The 20,117-nt window shown below is 44.0% G+C and overlaps 1 protein-coding gene across 1 annotated transcript in view; it reads right to left on the reverse strand.

Annotated features, from left to right (window-relative positions):
* Window positions 1-19,559, reverse strand: part of anos1b (anosmin 1b) — a 58,002-nt gene extending 38,443 nt beyond the window's left edge. The window contains exons 1-2 of the mRNA XM_083767800.1: window positions 19,226-19,559; window positions 4,473-4,520 (exon numbers count right to left, since the gene is read on the reverse strand). Of these exons, the coding sequence (XP_083623926.1) occupies window positions 4,473-4,520; window positions 19,226-19,429 (252 nt within the window). The 5' untranslated portion in view covers window positions 19,430-19,559. The remainder of the gene's footprint in view (window positions 1-4,472; window positions 4,521-19,225) is intronic.
* Between the last annotated feature and the right edge of the window lie 558 nt (window positions 19,560-20,117).

The raw sequence follows: 20,117 nt of genomic DNA on the forward strand, positions 1-20,117 counted from the left end.
GTCTCTGTAGTCATCTGTTTCTTATGAAGAAGCCATTACCATAAAGAGAGGTTTAGTGATTGCTGCTAACACTAACTGGCCATAAGGTAGAGCTCTAGCAGCACAGTTTAGTATGGCAATGCAGTCTGGATGGATGTGTGGTTTTCATTCTCTGCTATATCACATCCACAACACATGATTAGAGAATAGGATAGAATAGAATAGAATGAATCAGATCATTGAAGGTAATTTGCAATTACACACACATGGGATACACATTCATTCTTCAATCTATATAGTCGTAATTTGCTGAACTGTTGATCAATTGTTTCAACAACAACATTGTGTTCTTATTATTCTCCGCCATTTTAGTCGTTGCCAATTCTCCCAACCAATCTGTAGAAGTCGCTAGCGGCGATAGAGATTACCCGCTCCAGACATCTTCCCAGCGAACCTGCGAACAGCCAAATTAGCTTCATTGGAGCATCCGGGCAAGTCAGAGGCACGGTGGAGAAATCAAACCCATCTTCATGATGGTGGGCAGGACCGTTTCCCCTGCGCCACCCTGACGCGATTGCTGAACCAAATCTCTGTTGCACTTCGTTTCGGCCTGCCATATAGATAGACAGTGTTTACACATCTGCTTGTCTTTATACACTGACTGTCAAGAAAGCGATAAATTCGCTCTCACCCATTTAATAAGTAATCTACTGTAATCCTGGGAGGTGTACTGAGAAATCTACTTGTGCCCAGATGGCACCGATGTATATCTTAATAGTGGCTGTGGTTTGCACAGTGTTGGAGCTTTATCTATGTTGTATTGATTTTAGCTCAGACTGTCGTTGCTGTAGAGCTGTGTGTTTGCACACACACGCGCGCACGCACACACGCACACACACACACACACACACACACACACACACACACACACACACACACACACACACACACACACACACACACACACACACACACACACACACACACACACACACACACACACACACACACACACACACACACACACACACACACACACAGGATAATATAACTATAAACCGGTAAACACCTTCCATTCGCACTCATTCCTTTCGGTTAGTTTTTCTCCTCTATCGTTCTCTTTTGTTGATGTATATCTGCTATTGAATGGAGAAAAAAAATGACATATGAAATGCCCAAAATAGGGACACGACACAAAGGTTAAGCTGTCAACTCCAGACAACATCAAGAGGAAAATGAGGAGAGAGAAAGGACGGGTGGGTAGACAGAGAGGCGAGGTGTAAGGTGTGTGCGTGTGTGTGTGTGGTACGGATGGCAGGGCTTAATGGAGCAGGATGTTCTTGACATATTGACTTCTAGACACGCGCGCGCGCACGCACGCACGCACGCACGCACGCACGCACGCACGCACGCACGCACACACACACACACACACCCTCTCTGCTGACAGACAGGGTTCATCTGACATACGAGGTCAGTTTCACAGATAACTGGGTTAAGCTCCATGACCCTTCCTACTGAAATACACTACACAGAAACATACAAGACCCCTCCGCCCTGACAATGTTTTAGCGTTCTCTCAAAACACTCCTCTCTCAGTTTACAGTGTCATTCTGTACCCCACCACTCCACTCTAATTACCTGTCCATATATCTCATTCTCTTTCTCTTGTCTGATCAACTCTTCTCCCCAATTTAGTCATTTCCAATCCCTTCCTATGTATAGTCTGGGGAGGGTGTAGACTGTAGAGTAGACCACTGGTTCCCAAACGGTGACTCCAATTAATATGGGTAGCAGGTAAATTACTAAATTCCCCTTTATTTTTTTGTTTTCTACATTTTGTTTTTAATTATAATTTCAAAAGATAAATCCCCTAAATAATCACAAATTCTCATTTAAAACAATCCATTAATTTTAAGAAGTAGAGAAAATAGCAACTCTACAAGCTCACAACACGTCGCATCACAAGGTGTTGTGAGCTTGTAGAGCTGCAATTTTCACTAGTTTGGGTCCCAAAGAGACATCAGATTTCTCTTTGGGTCTCGAGCTAAAAGGGTTGGGAACCGCTTAGACAACCATGTGTCTCCTCTGATACACAGGGACCAGGCCCACTCTATCCCTTCCAGTTCTCCTCCCTGCTCAACAGGTGACCCAATCGACCTGTCAGTCAGACATGGAGTAGAGCGCCGCATCCAGGAAGCCAAACTGAAGTGTCAGCTCCGAAAGACCAGAGCCAGTTCCTCCATCTTACCTAGCCAGCCCCCAGACATCACATGCCCTCACTGCAATAGGACATTCCGTGCACGGACCGGCCTCATCCACCATCTTCGCACCCACAAGACGTGAAGTCAATTGGTCATCTTCGCTTGAGAAGGACGAACATGAGATGTCACTGACTACAGCGACAGAGAACACCCTCCCAGGCCAGCCTCCCACCCATGAACACGGCCAAGTAGAGCAGTGGTTCTCAACTACAGTATGGGTATGATTTGCTTAATTTGCAACATTGTGTTCTCACTCAACAGTAAACAAACCAACCAATATATACAGGTATTTGTACATTTCTACAGTGACTATTTAACTAAATGAAAAATGAAAGATTTAACATTGACCAAATTGTCAAATCATTAGAGGCAGAAAGTTGTGAAGATAGCAGATCTACATGCTCACAGTGCCTCGAGGCATGTGAGCATGTAGATCGGCTATTTTCACAATGGAACAGAGTTGAACAAAATGTAATGCTTCAACTCCTACAATTCTGCTTGTCAGGGTTGGGGTCCCCAGTACAAAATGTATTATTTTGGGGGGGTTGCTCAAAAGATTTAGAGGCACTGAGCTAGAGGAGGAATTGAACCCATAGTGCCTTACTGGTCCATTTTGTACCATTTGCACACACTCAGAAATAAATTAACACTCAGGATTTTACAGTGCAAGAAGCTGTAACATGAAAGAAAGTCGTAGAGCATATAACAGTGGACAGAACTGGCTGCTAAAAATAAACAGTAAGGAAACTCCGCTCCAATTAAACGATGAATTCACACGCACCGTGTGGACACACATAGCCTTTGTGCATGCTCCATGCACATACATGCACGCATGCACACACACACACACACACACACACACACACACACACACACACACACACACACACACACACACACACACACACACACACACACACACACACACACACACACACACACACACACACACACACACACACACACACACACACACACACACACTGACGTCTGCTGGCAGGCTGTGTAAAATGAATAAACAGGGGCTAATTTTTGCTCCGGGGAGGTTGAGCGGTGGAACAGGGCACGGGTGGGGGTGAGGGCGTTTTAACTAAAAACAAAACATTTACTATTACTGGAGACATGTGGTAGGGATTACATAAAGAAAAGAGGGGGGGAAAGAGTGTGTTTGCTGCCTGCGCACGCCTGTGTACATGTGTATGTGTGTGTGTGTACACATGCATGCTCTTGAATGTGTGTACCTTACTGGTGACATCCATTTATTGTCCAATCATCATTTTTTCCCCCTGCTTATTTTCTGCTTATTAATGGTCTGGGAATTACATGTCTGCACTTCTGCATTATGAGCACTAGGAAGAAAAAAGTTTGAGTCTATAAACAATTCTTAGCTTAGGCCAATAAAAATAAATGCTGATAAAGGCGATCTTTCTTTCTTTAAATGCAAAAGTAGCAAAAATAGGCAATCAAGCTCAAAACATGTTGTGGTGCGATGCATTGTGAGCTTGTAGCTTGCTATTCTTGTGCAACTCATGTGTGCGATGAAGTGTAAAATAGGGCTTTAGTGTTTAATCAGACTAATCAAATCTTTCGCATTCAATCATTTTGCGATTATTTGATAAATTGAAAATGTAATCAATACTTAATTCCTAAGAAAATGATCAATAGTTGCAGCCCTAATAAACTACTACAGTGAAACCAGCTATATACGTCTTTAGAATGAGTTGTTTTCAACAATGTGATGACTGAGCTCTGTGCCAAACCGTGGTCACGCTCAACTTGGTTTCTCCCGCCTATGGATGAGCAAAGGGGGTCTGTGGTGGGCCTGTTCCTTCACGTTGTCATGTAACCATTTGCAGTGCACATGCATTGACAACGTGACACAATCAAAAAGGCGTCATTTAGGAAACTCTACTTACTGTATGGGGTGGATTTGTTTTGGAGCTGTATATGATCAGCAGGCCTAAACACTGTGGAGGTGTACGGGACATCTAACATGGGGTGTGTTTAGTGTTACAAATCTGGAAACTGCATTGCACACATGTCTGCTTAGCATCTACTGCCCACCTACTGCCTGTGTGTGTGTGTGTGTGTGTGTGTGTGTGTGTGTGTGTGTGTGTGTGTGCGTGCGTGCGTGCGTGCGTGCGTGCGTGCGTGCGTGCGTGCGTGCGTGCGTGCGTGCGTGCGTGCCTGCGTGCCTGCATGCGTGCCTGCATGCCTGTGTGTGTTTACCTGTGAGCAGCGTCTGTGGTTTTCACACCAAACCAGAACTTGGTCACTCTGCAAGAGAAGGAAAAGGACATATGTTATTATTAATTCTAGGAAAGTCTGTCTATAACCTGCCTGTAACCACTTCCTTAGTACAGAGCAAGACTGCTGCTCGCTTAGGGGCCCATCTCACAACGCCACGGTGCATGGACAGCCTCAAGGAACATAGCACCGCACAGCCCTGACCTCCAGCCTAATTGTGCACTACTTACAAGCACCAAACATTTGCTTGCACTACCATAATTTTCTTCACTTTCACCAAAATCAACTCCTAGCACCGACATCATCCCGCAGTCACAAGTGAAATGCATGTTGGGAGGGACGCAGATTAACGTATGGGTCAGTTTTCGGTGCAACATTCCACATGCCTTCTCCCCTTGTGGAATTAGAGCGTTCTCTCTTTTCCCCCTGCCAATTTCAGACTAGAAAGCTTTCTTACCTTTATTTGTAGTCGTTACGTCCCCACCAAAGAGGTCCAGGTGTTCATTTGTGCAAGCCGCGCCTGGCAGCGGGCGAAAACTAGAGTTCTCAACAGGCCCGAAAATTAAGGCCATACCTGGGCCCTCATCAAACCCTGTATACTCAAGACACTGGCTGTGTCCGAATTCATTCCCTATGCCCCATATAGTGCACTACTTTGGCGTTCCGCCATTTTGTTGTAGTGTCCGAATGTGTAGTGAGCATTTTTGCACCCTAACATAGTGGACTGAAGTATCCCACAATGCACCGGGAATTGTAGGGAGCATCCGATGGTCACTACAAAAACACAGCGAAGCAAATCTGCCCCATAATGCATTGCTCAAGCTCGCTCTTGAGCGCACATGCACGTGTTTGCGCACGTGCGCTGCTTCTGCATGCATGCGCTCATTGCGCTCCAACTCAGAAGAGGCAGAAGTTGAACCAGCGAAAGAACTCAACACAAATGTACTTTTTAAACTTTCGTTTTCCCTTCCCTGGCGGATCTCGAAGCTACAGATCTCGAGACAAATGATCTGTGCATTTATTTGAAATTGTTTTATTTTATTTATAATAAATTACTCATTTGCAATAGTATTACTGATCCATTGTATCACCCAGGCCCAGCGCATGACGTTAGGAGAGGAATCAGTTGCTTGCTGTAGAATATATTTGTGAGATTCTTTATCACAAACGTAGGCTAAATACATGCATGTGAGACACATTAATTGTGTCCGAACATATGTTTTATTAATATTCATTAATTCCTGCCATGAAAAAATATGCTATCTAACATTATTTAATTGAATTGCGATAAATACATTAAAACTTCATTATGTAGGCAGTCATTTATTGGACTGCTGTTTCTGTTAACACCAAACATCCTTATTATTACTGTGAGCAGAGCTTGTAGATCGGCTACTTTTGGTAATTCTTTACCAAAAGTAGGCCTACCCGATACAAGCTCACAACACGGACGTCGTGTTGCTTATAGATCGGCTATTTTTCATAGGCCTATGTTATTTTAAAATAACCTTTCTATCATAGACATATAGGCCTGCAAACATATTTTCATTAACCTATTTTTTCTTTATTCATTCATGAATTTAAAACTTTAAAAAAATTGTCCTTGCAGGGAGGTGACAGCCTGCAGTCTGCACTTATTTGATACAGTCTGTTCCTAGCGAAAATTCAGCAGCAGCGTTTTGACTGGTTTCTTGTAGTCAGTTGATCCTTCATATCCAAATGAGTTCTTTATGAGGCGATCTGAAAAAACCTAATGGGGATTTCATGCAAATAAAAAGTACATGAACCCGCGGACCTACAGCGCCCTCTACCGATATTGACGTCAGAGTCGGTGCTCCCCATACAGGGAGTATTGTCCGAAATCATCACTATAGAGTCCACTAGAGTCTGGATCCCCGTATGGGGGGTAGGGAGTAGGGAACAACCCTAGCAATTCGGATGCAGCCACTGCCACCACTGCCACCCTTAGATGACCTGTTCTGACATTCCATATGTTGATCTGACCTCATCAAACCCTGTACACTCAAGACACGCTCAATATATGGCCAGTGCACACTTCTCGCCCCCAGGCGTCTTACTGGTAATAAAATTACTTTTGTGGCCAATCCAACTTCCCAAGATCATCCGTTAACAATTCCCTCCCAATCAATAATGTAATCTATTACATTGCATTACATTAGTATGTTCATATATTAGAACGGGTAAGGACTATTATTAAAAACAAAAAAACCTGACAGAAAGATGGACAGAACGAAGAGTGAGTGAGTGAGTGAGTGAGTGAGTGAGTGAGTGAGTGAGTGAGTGAGTGAGTGCAGGGAGAGAAATAGAGAGAGTGATAAAGTTGGGGAGAGTGAAAGAGAATGAGGGAGAGAAATAGAGAAAGTGATAAAGTTGGGGAGAGTGAAAGAGAGAGATTAAAGAGGGAGAGACAGTGCAGTCTTCAAACATGCACATTTTACAACCAGACACACAGAAATATGCAGTCAGTGAAAGGTCATTGAACAAATGCCTCCATTATATTACCGTGGCATATCCGACACATGCTGCCCACATACACAAACGCACACACACACACACACACACACACACACACACACACACACACACACACACACACACACACACACACACACACACACACACACACACACACACACACACACACACACCACCTTCTTATTTACATAACTATGCTCTGGGTGTAAAACGACATGAGCAACAAACTGTGTGTTTGTGTCTGCCGAACCAGACGGAGACCACAGTCAACACGTCACTCTGAGAAAGCGTGTGTAGTGTGTGTGTGTGTGTGTGTGTGTGTGTGTGTGTGTGTGTGTGTGTGTGTGTGTGTGTGTGTGTGTGTGTGTGTGTGTGACCGGGGCTTGTGAGTCAAGACCACCAGTAAATATGGCTGCCTTAACCACGGAGACGGAGCACGTCATCACACGACCACAGGGCCAGAAATATCAAAACCAAATGAACCCCATCTCCAATCACAAGGGGTCTTTAAACCCAGGATAAATAATTTTGTTTTCCACCCTTTCAAGTCAATTCTTAAGACATTCGCTAGAACTTTGGGGAGTGGGGACTCAAAGAAAAGGGCATCTTTTTTGGTCCCAATCTAGAGTTTAGCTCATCTAGAGTTTAGCTCATGGCTCAGGACTGCTTCAGTTGATATTACTGCAGACCTTTTTACACAGCATACCATGGTTTGTTGTTGACTTTTGAGGAAAACATTGGATTATATTAGAGACTTGCCCTTTTAATGCAAAGATTAATTTAGAAATGAAATTCAAATGATTTAATTGACTCAATTATATATTAGGTATATTCATTAATATATCAATGACATTGGAGTCTAAAGTCTAAAAATAAAGCTATTAACAGACAAATGGTCTATGTTTGTAAATACATGGAAAAAGCCGTTTAAACCTTATACTTCATTGACCAGGGTGAGGGTCCCCAGACTCCCCACCATATTTTCTGTCTAAATGGTAAATGGTGCATTTATATAGCGCCTTTATCCAAGGCACTTTACAGAGATTGTGCATTACATTCACCCATTCACACACACATTCATACACCGATGGCAGCGGAAACCATGCAAGGCACCAACTAGCACATCGGGAGCAATTAGGGGTTCAGTGTCTTGCTCAAGGACACTTCGACAGTAACTCTGGGGGAGCCCGGGTTCGAACTGGCAACCTTACGGTTACCATCCAGGCACTCTACCCCTGAGTCACCGCCGCCCCTACACCAAATCTGTTCCCAAACATTGCCGATCTATAAGCTCACACCGGTTTTTGCCTATAATAGGCAAACATTTGGCATGACATTCCCTGTCTAAGGATCATCGTAGTTAAGAAACATTAGATAATATACTTTGTTAACCTGTTCACCCTACCATACCATGACGGATAGCTTTTCATTTTCCACAACCATTTGTTTGGAGAGTTTGGACAGGAAAGAATCAGCTTGTCTAACTATTGGAGCACAGAGCCACGGGGCCAAAAGGGAAAGATAAATTGTGAATGTGCTCACTGGAGCGAACACCTGCTCACAGCCATATTGCTTATTTCCAATATTCATATGAGGGAGAAAGGGGAATGCTTACAGTATGTAATGAAACAAAGAGTAAATAAATGATAAATGGAAACTTTGTGGCAAAGAAAAACCTGAGATGGAGCAAGTCTGTTTTAAATCATTTCTGTGGCTCACCAGGCAGGTTAAAAGCATGAAGGCGGAGGCAGGCAGTATGACATCATCACTTCATGATGATCCAGCCAATTAAAGTCCTCCTGAAGACGCTGTGTCAACACCGGGACAATCATGATGTCATCATACTACATCAAAACAACCATTAGAATAGTGTGTGTGAGTGTGTGTGTGTGTGAGTGAGTGAGTGAGTGAGTGAGTGAGTGTGTGTGTGTGTGGGGGGGTAGGGGGGTGAGCGAGTGATGTGCTTGAGTGCGTGAGTAAGTGAATTGTGTACATTCAAGAATGTGTGTGTGTGTGTGTGTGTGTGTGTGTGTGTGTGTGTGTGTGTGTGTGCTGTGCGTGGCTTGGTGTGTATTTGTGTGTGTGTGTGTGTGTGTGTGTGTGTGTGTGTGTGTGTGTGTGTGTGTGTGTGTGTGTGTGTGTGTGTGTGTGTGTGTGTGTGTGTGTGTGTGTGTGTGTGTGTGTGTGTGTGTGTGTGTGTGTGTGTGCGTGCGTGCGTGCGTGCGTGCGTGCGTGCGTGCGTGCGTGCGTGCGTGCGTGCGTGCGTGCGTGCGTGCGTGTCAGATAAGTCCTCTTAATGAGTCCTAAACTCTTTCACTCAGTGAGCTGTATTTAGCCTAAACAAAGCAACACACCTCCAACCCTTCTCTTTAAAGCAGTCAGTGCATTGTTGCTGTGAATGGGCTTAAGGGCTGGGTTAGGGTTTAAGGGTCCTGGGGTTAGGGGTTAGAGAGGTCAGGGGTGCAGGTGAGGGAGAATGGTGTGTGTGAACTCTGATCTAGACCAACAACCTACCCTAACCTAAGCCTAACTGCAAGCACGGGAGCAGCGCATGTCCAACCATTGTTTCCGCATGTCAGTCCGTTGGTGTGTCTAATCAGCGTGTGCATCCCGTTTAGGTGAATTTGGTGCGTAACATCTTATATCAGTGGTTTTCAACCCTTTTCACATCAAGCCCATCTTTTATTCAGCATTTGAGCCACAGACCACCATTCACAAAATGTCACCATTTGATATTTGACATTTAGCCTCTCAAGACTCCAAAACTAAACAATAATGTAACTCTTGAGAGCGTAAAATGAAACCAAATGGACCCGTACTGAAACAATTTGGTTTCATTTGACGCTCGCAAGAGTTAAAGGTCTAATAAGGGTCCATTCGGTACCACTCTCTATCATTTAGCTGGGACCACCTTGAACACCGTTGTTGAAAACCACTGTCTTATATCAAAGCATTAATATAAAACCATTACTGTCCAATACCGGTAGGTGATGCTTAAGACAAAGCAGATACCAGTTGTTTACTTTCTGAAAATGCATGCCTGCAGTCTCCCAGCTTTGAAACATGCCTGTAGCTATATTTAATTCAAAGTGTGATTGTTGCAAGCATACATATATACATGCATATATACATGCATATACACATGCATACATATACATAAGCATGCATGTAAAAGGTTATTGGTGGCTGCCAATGCATTTTTGGAATGCACTGACTGATGTTTGGCCAGCATATTGACACAACTGCTCGGTCGACAATCAACATGGGCACCAACTGTCTATTTCTGGACCAGAGCTGCTGCTCTCTTGGCCTTTGGTGTGTGAAAAGGCTTCCTGTTCCAAACAAGCCTTGTAACTGTGATATCCAGCATGTAAAAGTCATTATTTTCGCTAGCTAGGCACGGATAGTGGAGCTATGGAGTTAATCCCACTGTATTTTGCAATTGACGTCGCCCCCCCCCCCCCCCCCCCCCCCCCCACTCCAAAGCTGACGCTCCATCGTTGCTGACGTGCAGATGGAAAATGCCAGTCCAAAACCAGCTAAATGTTTACAGTGAGACACTGTGATGTGCACTTTTTAGGTTGGAAGACGTTTGAGCAAGTTTAAGAGAACAGTAAGTTTGGTTAGGGTTAGTTTGTAGAGAGCGTTGCTATGTGACCATGATAAACCAAAGAAAACCCTGGCTCACAGTGGATATGTGAATATTATGCACCCTCCCTGCAGTGTGTGTGTGTGTGTGTGTGTGTGTGTGTGTGTGTGTGTGTGTGTGAGGGTGTGTGTGTGTGTGTGTGTGTGTGTGTGTGTGTGTGTGTGTGTGTGTGTGTGTGTGTGTGTGTGTGTGTGTGTGTGTGTGTGTCTATCTTTAAGAAGACCGAAAGTGTGTGTGATTCTGATGTGTGTTGAGTTACTAAGGTCATGCTAGGGTTGACACTCTGGGCCAAACAGTAGCGCATAATCCCAGCAGTTAGCAGGTAACAGGGAGAGAGAGAGAGAGAGAGAGAGAGAGATAGAGGGAGGGAGAACAGGATTAAAGTGGAGGTTAGATCTCGGGTGAATAGACGGTAACAAATCTATGGTAATGGAAGGAAGGGAGGAAAGCAGAAGAGGAAGGATTATGTTGGTGTCACGGCAGAGAGAGTTATTCTCTCATCCCTGTCTCTCCATTGTATTCCTCCATGGTATATGCTTTATCTCCTCCAAACAGTTCCTCTTTGGCAATGTAGACGCAGCGCTATAAGCGTGTGGGGCTCGTATACTATAACAAAAATAACCAGCACTCACTGAAAGTTTTTTCGATTTATTGTTTATTGAGATTTTTTATATATATATTTTTTTTTACTTTTTTTTTTATTGTGACTTTTTTATTGTATGGTGAAGCAAATCCCTATATGGATTCTTTGCAGGAACCAATAATAATCACTTATAACACTGTTAAGTGTATAAGACTTATATAGGCCATTAAAACGCCTTTCATAAAAAACTATACAACCTTACAGTACCCAGAAAGACAATAATAAACAAAAACATACAAGTAACAATTCTTCATTTAGCCTTTGGGGTGTTGTGTGTATCCTAAAGGCATCTCTCTGTAGAAGTAATTTAACACGGTCCCTACCTCTTTTAAAGGCTGTATTGTCTCTATGCCCTGAAATCTTAAAGAGCAGACGTGCGTCGCTTACAGTGGCCCCACCAACACAAAGACCTCGTCTCTAAAGTATTCTCAACAATCAAGTGTGTTGAATTGATCTCCTTCGTCATCATCACATAACCTCCACTGTGTTCTGCGCTGTTCAAACTGCTTAGGGTTTTCTCTGGAGATTGACCATTACTTTCTCTCTCTTTCCATCTCCTTCCCTCCCAGGAAGTATAAGTGCATCATCCCGCTCCCAAATACAAATGTCCATCAGCCATCCGAAGGGGGATTCAAACCACCAGAGTTATGTATAATGCCTATAATGTATAAAGCTACATTTATAGTCAGTCTGGTCCAAAACACACACGCATCACAACACATTGTCTAATTTTGCCAAGCGACACTATCCTACAACAAAGTACAAATCTGGCAGACGGACACTCTATCGCTACAAAAGAAGAAACAACCAGACTTTTCATTAAAGTGAAAATAATGGCTGTGATGACAGATGGATACAGAGTGGTCGATTATAAACATGTTACAATCAGAGAGCTGGAGAACGTTCAGAGGCCAGATCAATATCTCCAGGTGTGTAAAACAGCTTCATGGAGTAATATTTTGGCTTTCTGTTCCTGCATCCCCTGTCTCACTCCAGACCCTCTCCCTCTCCTTCACACATTTATTTTCTGTCCCCTCTGCCTCCATCTCTCCTCCTGTCTATTGCACTACCCCCCTCTCCACCCCTCGTCAATTTCATGGGGCATATTTGCTGTCAGTCTCAATCAGGGCAGTTTAAATGGGTTTGCGTGCCAGACGGCCCTTTACTCGTGGTCAGAATGGAGTTTCAGTCAGTCCTACGTGCATGCATGCATGTGTGCGACACTGTGCGTGCGTGCGTTCGTACGTGCGTGCATGTGTGCGTGTGTGCACCTCTGTGTGTGGTGGTGGTGGTGATGGTGATGGTGGAGGAGGGTCAAAACAGCTACATATATATTGGGAAAGAGAGTGAGCAAGGGAGAGAGGTAATTGTAAAGAGAGGAGATGAAGTAAACAGAGAGAAGGTGAAAGGTGGATATCACTGACTGATGATTGTGCTGGTATGAAGAAGTGGACATTCATTATCATTTACTGTACTGTAGGTGAGAATAGCTATGACTGCTGTAACTCTCTGCCACACCACTTTGAAATTGAGATTGCCCTATGTATAGTCAGTCAACTTGAACTTTGATGAGGACATTTTCATTCCTATCAAATGATAAGATATTATTGATCGTCTTTACAGGTTGTTTCTTCTCATTGCATGGTGAAACCTATTCAAAAATATGTTTTCCCGCTAACTGGTGGGTGTCCATAAGACACACACATCATTATTTCATCACAAATGCTACATTGATAGAAGGAAGCCTGTACAATTAATCTTGGCTTAAATAGTTGTATTAGAAGTTTGAAGTTTTGCAATCCATTTCAGTAAGACTACGAGCATAGAGTATTGTGCGGGTATATGACATATCTTAAGAGATGATTCTCACCAGATTGTGATGAATGACTTAAAGGATAAGGATAACGAACAAGAAACAGACTGTATTTTTCTAGTAAAAGTCTTTCCACGTTGGCTGGGTTGCAGATCAGTAGGGGCTCTTAAACATTCTCTGGCTCCATTCTTTGGATCCAATGGGAAATATATGATCTCTCTCACCCTGAGAGTGCTCATTAATACATTTTGTAACTCTTTGTCTTTTGAGGGCAGCCATCAAAAGTAGACCTGACCCACTGCTGAAAGAAGAAGAAAAGAGAAAAGAAAACTTCTCTAAGGACTTCCACATGGTCCTGATAGCACAGTAATCACTGTATAGGAATAACAAGCTGGATATTGCTGGAGAAGAGGCAGGAGCACACACAAACTAACACAACATGCATACACACAGTATACACCTACAAATACAAACACATACATACCCTCCGCACACGCTCAGGAACACACGCACACGGCCAGCTGCACACACTTGAGTGAACCCAGGTTGTGGTTCTTAGAGATGGAGATGTAAATCACACTTCAGCCAAATGCAGTGCAATAAAACAATTGTGTGTGTGTGTGTGTGTGTGTGTGTGTGTGTGTGTGTGTGTGTGTGTGTGTGTGTGTGTGTGTGTGTGTGTGTGTGTGTGTGTGTGCGTGTGCGTGCGTGTGTGTTGTGGTCAGTATTAGTGGTGAAATGCAGTAGAAACTTTCTCAGTCTATTTAACATGAGGCATTAACTCTGCTAATCACACACAGATGACCAGAGGCAAACAAGGCTATGAAGTGTGCGTGCGTGTGTGTGTGTGTGTGTGTGTGTGTGTGTGTGTGTGTGTGTGTGTGTGTGTGTGTGTGTGTGTGTGTGTGTGTGTGTGTGTGTGTGTGTGTGTGTCTGTTTGTGCGTGTGTGGCTGCAGTACTGTATGTACGTGTATGACCAACTTACACACAGATTCACATAAACCTCTTCCCTGAAAGTCCATGTTGAGGTCTGAACTTTCCCGACAGTAGCTGACACACCGGTGTGTGTGTGTGTGTGTGTGTGTGTGTGTGTGTGTGTGTGTGTGTGTGTGTGTGTGCGTGCGTGCACGCGTGCGCACGTGTGTGCGTGTGTGCGGGTGCGTGTGCGACATACGGGTTGTGTGTGTAACCGTTTGTGGTGCCCCGCATCCTGTAAACAACAACATGCATCACAACAAAGTGGGTGTTTTATTGCATCTGCCTTGTCTGTTTATATGGACTATGGACGGTTTCCCTTTTATTGACGGACACGCTCGAGTGCTTGAGGACTTTCATGCGTGGCAAATGAGCCACGCCACGACACAAAGAGCACTAAACACAATACTTCAAATACCAAGTCATCAGCCGGCCAGAGCTGGAGTATTACTTTACATGTTTGATGTGGTCAACTTACACTGGAAAATCCTCAGTGTGCAGTTAACTCTGAGAGTGAACAAATGGCTTGTATACTCTCAGACTTACAAACAATGAATGAATTAACAGATGTATTTAACAGCGTAAAACAAGTGTAAACATTTAGCGGTTTAATTAACACTCCGTATTTCAGTGCATATTGTCGTATTAGTTGAAGGAATGAAGTGCAGAGACCAAAGCCATGCCGCTCAAAGCTACAGTACCTGCTGCTATGATTTACAGCTGCCGATTCTTTTGTTCTGGTTTCAGGTGAAACTCTTTCCTACGCTGCTGCGCAACTAAAAGTTTATTACCGTTTCTAACTGATCGAATAACGTTGCGGTCATGCAGCTGCACGGAGGAAGAGAAAGCGAGAAGGGAAGAGAGAAACACACATGAGGTGAGACAGAGACAGAGAGAAAGAGAGAAGCACTCGTATAAATCAATAAAAGCTTCTTTTTTTAGATGTCGCCCACTGATGGTCTATCTGCCTTCAGTGTCTGTCTGTTTGATTCTCTTTAAAGCTGCAATCCAGAACCTCATTTTGATTACTAAAACACTATTTGAACTATCTGTATGGTATGTATAATACAATATACGTACTGTAACTAGCACGTATGCAGTGGTTGAAGCCAAGGTGGTCGACCTTAGGTGGTCGACCTTAGTAGGACAACTACTGGTTGGCAATAAGTGCTGCCTGAAGCTTATAAGTACACCATCTCCCCTGGTCAAGCGGGACTCTTGGCTGACTGGTAAAAATCTGGTCTTTCTCTCTCACACGGGAGACCCAGGTTTCAATACCGGATAGGACGTAAAAAGTTATGGATTGCAAGTCTGTCTATCCCTCTACCTGACTGTTACATAAATAAATACACCAATAAACCGGGCATCTCCATTAAACGATTAAACGAAAAAGTTACTGATAGAATAATCGCTAAGAAGATAAATGTTAGCTGCAGCCCTACTATACTTTTCAGTCTTACAATGTATGCATATATTAAAGTCACATGTTTCAATACAAAAATATATCAAGGCGTTTCACTTTCAATACAAAAATATATCAAGGCATTTCAATACAAAATATTTTTTTTAATTTAAAAATCTACAATGTTAGAAAATCTACAATGTTAATAAGTGCCATGGTGTCATGCACCTGCATCTATACCACAGGTCATCTGAGTGTCTTTCTGTGTCCAATTTGACGTGGTGATTGGTTATCTCTGGTCTTTGTCAGAGTGTGACTGGTTGGCTGAATGACCCCGTGGAGGCCTGATTAGAATGACCTACCGCAGAGCAAGAACACACACATGCACAAATGCATGCATGGCAACACACATGCCCATGCCCTCTCTGACTATCAACCAACAGGCTCAAACCACAACTACACAAAATATACTCCTCTCCTCAGCCCTTTACTATTATCTGCATGAGAGATAGTCATGCTAGTGCTACACAGTAAAAAGGTTGTAACGTTTGTGAAGAAACATGATAGGAACACGATGGAACATGCGATGAAGTTCCACTCCCTGCTGAACAGACACCGAACCTGTAAGCCGACACAGATCGCCCTCCCCAACCAGATTCCCAACTGCGAACACGGCCAATTGTGTTCTTTGGAGTGCCTGCCCGCCCGGCCCATGGTGGTGAGAGAGGGAACTTTACCCCTATGCCACTAGACGCCATAGCTGTCAATAGTTTTAGCTCATTCCAGACTTGCACTCGTTGTAATGCCTCATTTATGCTCTGTCATATAACAGAGTCACGTGCCAAAAATAGCAGATTCACAAGCTCACAACGCATCGCACCCATGACACGTTTGGCTTATACATGGCCTACCGGTATTTTCATATAAATCAGGCTTAAGCCTGTGTAGAGGAAAGCCTTCATTTAAGTGTGATGTGACCTTTTCATCTGCACTAAATCACCACGACAGCTGAATACATGAGCTCAGATCTAACCTGAACCGACACCCAGTAACAAATTAGCTCAAGCAGCGATGCAATGGTATTGATATATCAAGGCATTGAAATCAGTCTAAATGTGTCTAAATGTTTAAAACTCATACAGATACAGCACACATATGACATACTAACCTACAGATATGACATAGTAGCACGCTCATGTGCACACAAAAATGCACAGGCAGATACATCAAGGACTATAATTAACATATGACACCATAGCTGGGAAAGTGGTGGAAAACCCAGAGGAGCAGAGAGGTGTAAATAGATCGCTGGTGACTCACAATCTAGTGGCTACACACTGGCCACAGACACACAGAACACACACACACACACACACACACACACACACACACACACACACACACACACACACACACACACACGCATGCATACAAACACACTAACACAAAAAGCCAAAAACACTGGGTTCACCCACATGAAGTCAGAAACACATCATACCCACAGCCACAGGAGGAAGCAAAGTACTCTCTCTCTCTCTCTGTGTGTGTGTGTGTGTGTGTGTGTGTGTGTGTGTGTGTGTGTGTGTGTGTGTGTGTGTGTGTGTGTGTGTGTGTGTGTGTGTGTGTGTGTGTGTGTGTGTGTGTGTGTGTGTGTGTGTGTGTGTGTGTGTGAGCGTGTGAGCGTGCGAGCGCAAAGTTATGCGCAAAGTTCTATTTGTTCATGCTGATGTCATGGAGGCTTTAAGTGTTATCAAAAAGTCCATGGTTATTGCGTCAAAGGTTATGTACTTCAAAATGCTCTCATTCTTTCACACACACACACACGCACACGCACACGCACACACACACACACACACACACACACACACACACACACACACACACACACACACACACACACACACACACACACACACAGTCATCCATCAAGCCTCCTCTCTAGGCACCGAGAACTGTCCTATGATACGGCAGGATTTCACAATCGCAATTTCCGAGATTAATGTTGTCTCCGTTTCCAAAGATATAGCTAAGCACAAACTTCTCAATGTTCCCAAACCTCCTCTGAGGTGCACGTACACTGCAAAATAATCAGTGTTAATTCAACTCAACAAATGTGGCTTTTACTTTTTAGCGCAATGAATCGACCAATGAAGGTGAACAACATAATTCAATATTTGACTTGGACTTCGGTGTTACCAATGAGGAAGAGTCGGAACCAAGGTGAAGGCTGGTGATGTAATGTTGGACTTACAACATCATCACAAAAGTTATGCTTTCATTTTAAACCACCATTGTTTGATGGTCAACATACTGTCTGGACTGGACTCCACTTCATGAAGACTAAAACCTAATGTTCCCACTCTCACACCTTTTTACACACACACACACACACACACACACACACACACACACACACACACACACACACACACACACCCCTCCCTGCTACAAGTCATCCAGGGGGCACCCTCATTACCTAACACACAGGTGGCCATAGATCTATGGCCATGGACCAGGGAGGGGGACACATTTTGTGTATTTGCACACAAGCACACACACACACACACACACACACACACACACACACACACACACAGCTTCGGGACTGAACTCTGTGGTTAATGACTTTCCCACCCACTACAGCTCACAGCCTCACTGCTCGCACTGCACATGCTGAAGCCGTTAGTGATAAGTGGCTTTTCTTCCTCGGTAACGTCCTAATGTCCCTGTTAATCTCACATTCCACACTACAAAGGCCACGACGGCGCAGATGGGTGTTTACCAGTGCAGATGAGCAATTGTGCAAAACTATTACAGCAACTTGCCGAAATGCCTCATAATGTCCTCACGCAAGACACAACATGACAGGACAGAAGAGACACTTCCAGCCTGGCAATTCATTCTGTAATTCATTGACCATTAACCCGTTGTCATGGTTTACATAAAACCATGTGTTTAATTATCCACTTTATCGTGATCGTGATAGCGTAAATGTGACACCATCCATTTGATGAGATTTAGCCTTGCAGACCCTAAACTAAATATGTCCACATTTCCATGCTGTGTTGATGTTGGTAGGCTACCATAGGACAGATAACAGGCAAAAATAACCATTCTTCTCTAATTGTTAATGTGTAGAATTCTGGTAAATGAACTTAAGTAATGAAGATGATTAACAATAATTGAATCCTTGAGAGTGTAAAATGAAACCAAATAGACCCCTAAGGATCCATTTGTTTCTTGTAAATTGCAGATGTGGTCCAGGCCAGCCTAGCGGTCCGGGCACCTAGCCTGACAACGTGTTGCAGGTTCGAGTCCCGATCTTGCGACCTTTGCTGCGTGTCTTCCCCGATGGTCTTCCCATCTCTCCCTGTTTCCTGCCAACCTATACTGTATACATCTATCAATAAAGGAAAAGAGCCCAAGAAATGTCCTTTTTTTTTTAAGACACCCATAAGGGTCTATTTAGTTTTATTTACACTCTCAAGAGTTAAAGATCTGTAAGGGTCCATTTGGTTACCAACTCTCCATCATTTTTAGCTGGGGACCACCTGGAACCTCCTCAAAGAACCACTGGCACTGACACAGACAGACAGACAGGTAGACAGGTAGACAGATAGATCAACAGTGTCTTTGTCACAGACGGTCTCACAGACACTTGACTGCCACTCTGGCAAATAGCTCGTAGTTAGTACAACACATGACAATTTCAGTGAGAGTTAAATAAAAACAGCGACGACATTGATTGTACTGTACCTGGATGTGTTTGAAAGCTGCGGTCAGCTGCGTCACGTGCAGTGTGAGACACCTGGACGCGCACCGTGCGCTGCTCACTCTGTCCTGGACGTGCTCGTCCTGCTGCTCCGGAGGAGTCCTGCGCGCCGAGCCGGCGGCCAGCACCCCGCACAGTGTCAGCAGCACCACGGACCCCATCACACCGCACCACGACCACCGACACATCAAATGTAGAAAGCAAACAAACACGAGCGATAATAACTCAAATATCCGTTTTTGTTTTAAATAAAAACGTCTCAAACTGTGTTTTTATCCCCACCCCCCCAGAAAGACTTGTTGTGTGTGCATCAACCTCCTCTCCCACCCGCGATGAAGTGAAGAATGAAGACATCTCCTCCACGGCTGCACATGAGGAGGAGAACCCAACCCCGCTCTCCTCCTCGCGGACACTCCCACCACCGGTGCACGTGCGACTCATCATCATCAGCAGCCAGTGCTTGGCTTGAAGCACTATCCGCTAACTTGGCAGCTAGTTATGAATGTACAGTAGTAGGCTGCTACTAGGCTACTGCGTCTCATATAGCCTACGCCCTACGGGATATTTTCCATTTGGATAATTTTGTCCTAAACCTAACCTGATTACTTGTGTCATAATTGGACTCCAAACGGTGGAAATAAAGTGAGCATATTATGAGCTAATGGTTTCTTTAGATTAACTGCTATTATTCTACTACAGTTTTGTTATTCTGGTAACGCACCTCCCCTTCAGGCCCGGTATAAAGAGAGTGTGATGATTATTAGGCCAGACTAATAAACTAAAGAGATGTTTAACGATGGGAAACAGACTATAACGTGTCGATGTAGCAGCCAGCCATAGTCAGTCGGTCAGTCAGTCAGTCACTAATATGCCAAA

Source organism: Protomyctophum parallelum (genome assembly GCF_964188405.1).
Source record: "Protomyctophum parallelum genome assembly, chromosome: 6".
Lineage (NCBI taxonomy): Eukaryota > Metazoa > Chordata > Actinopteri > Myctophiformes > Myctophidae > Protomyctophum > Protomyctophum parallelum.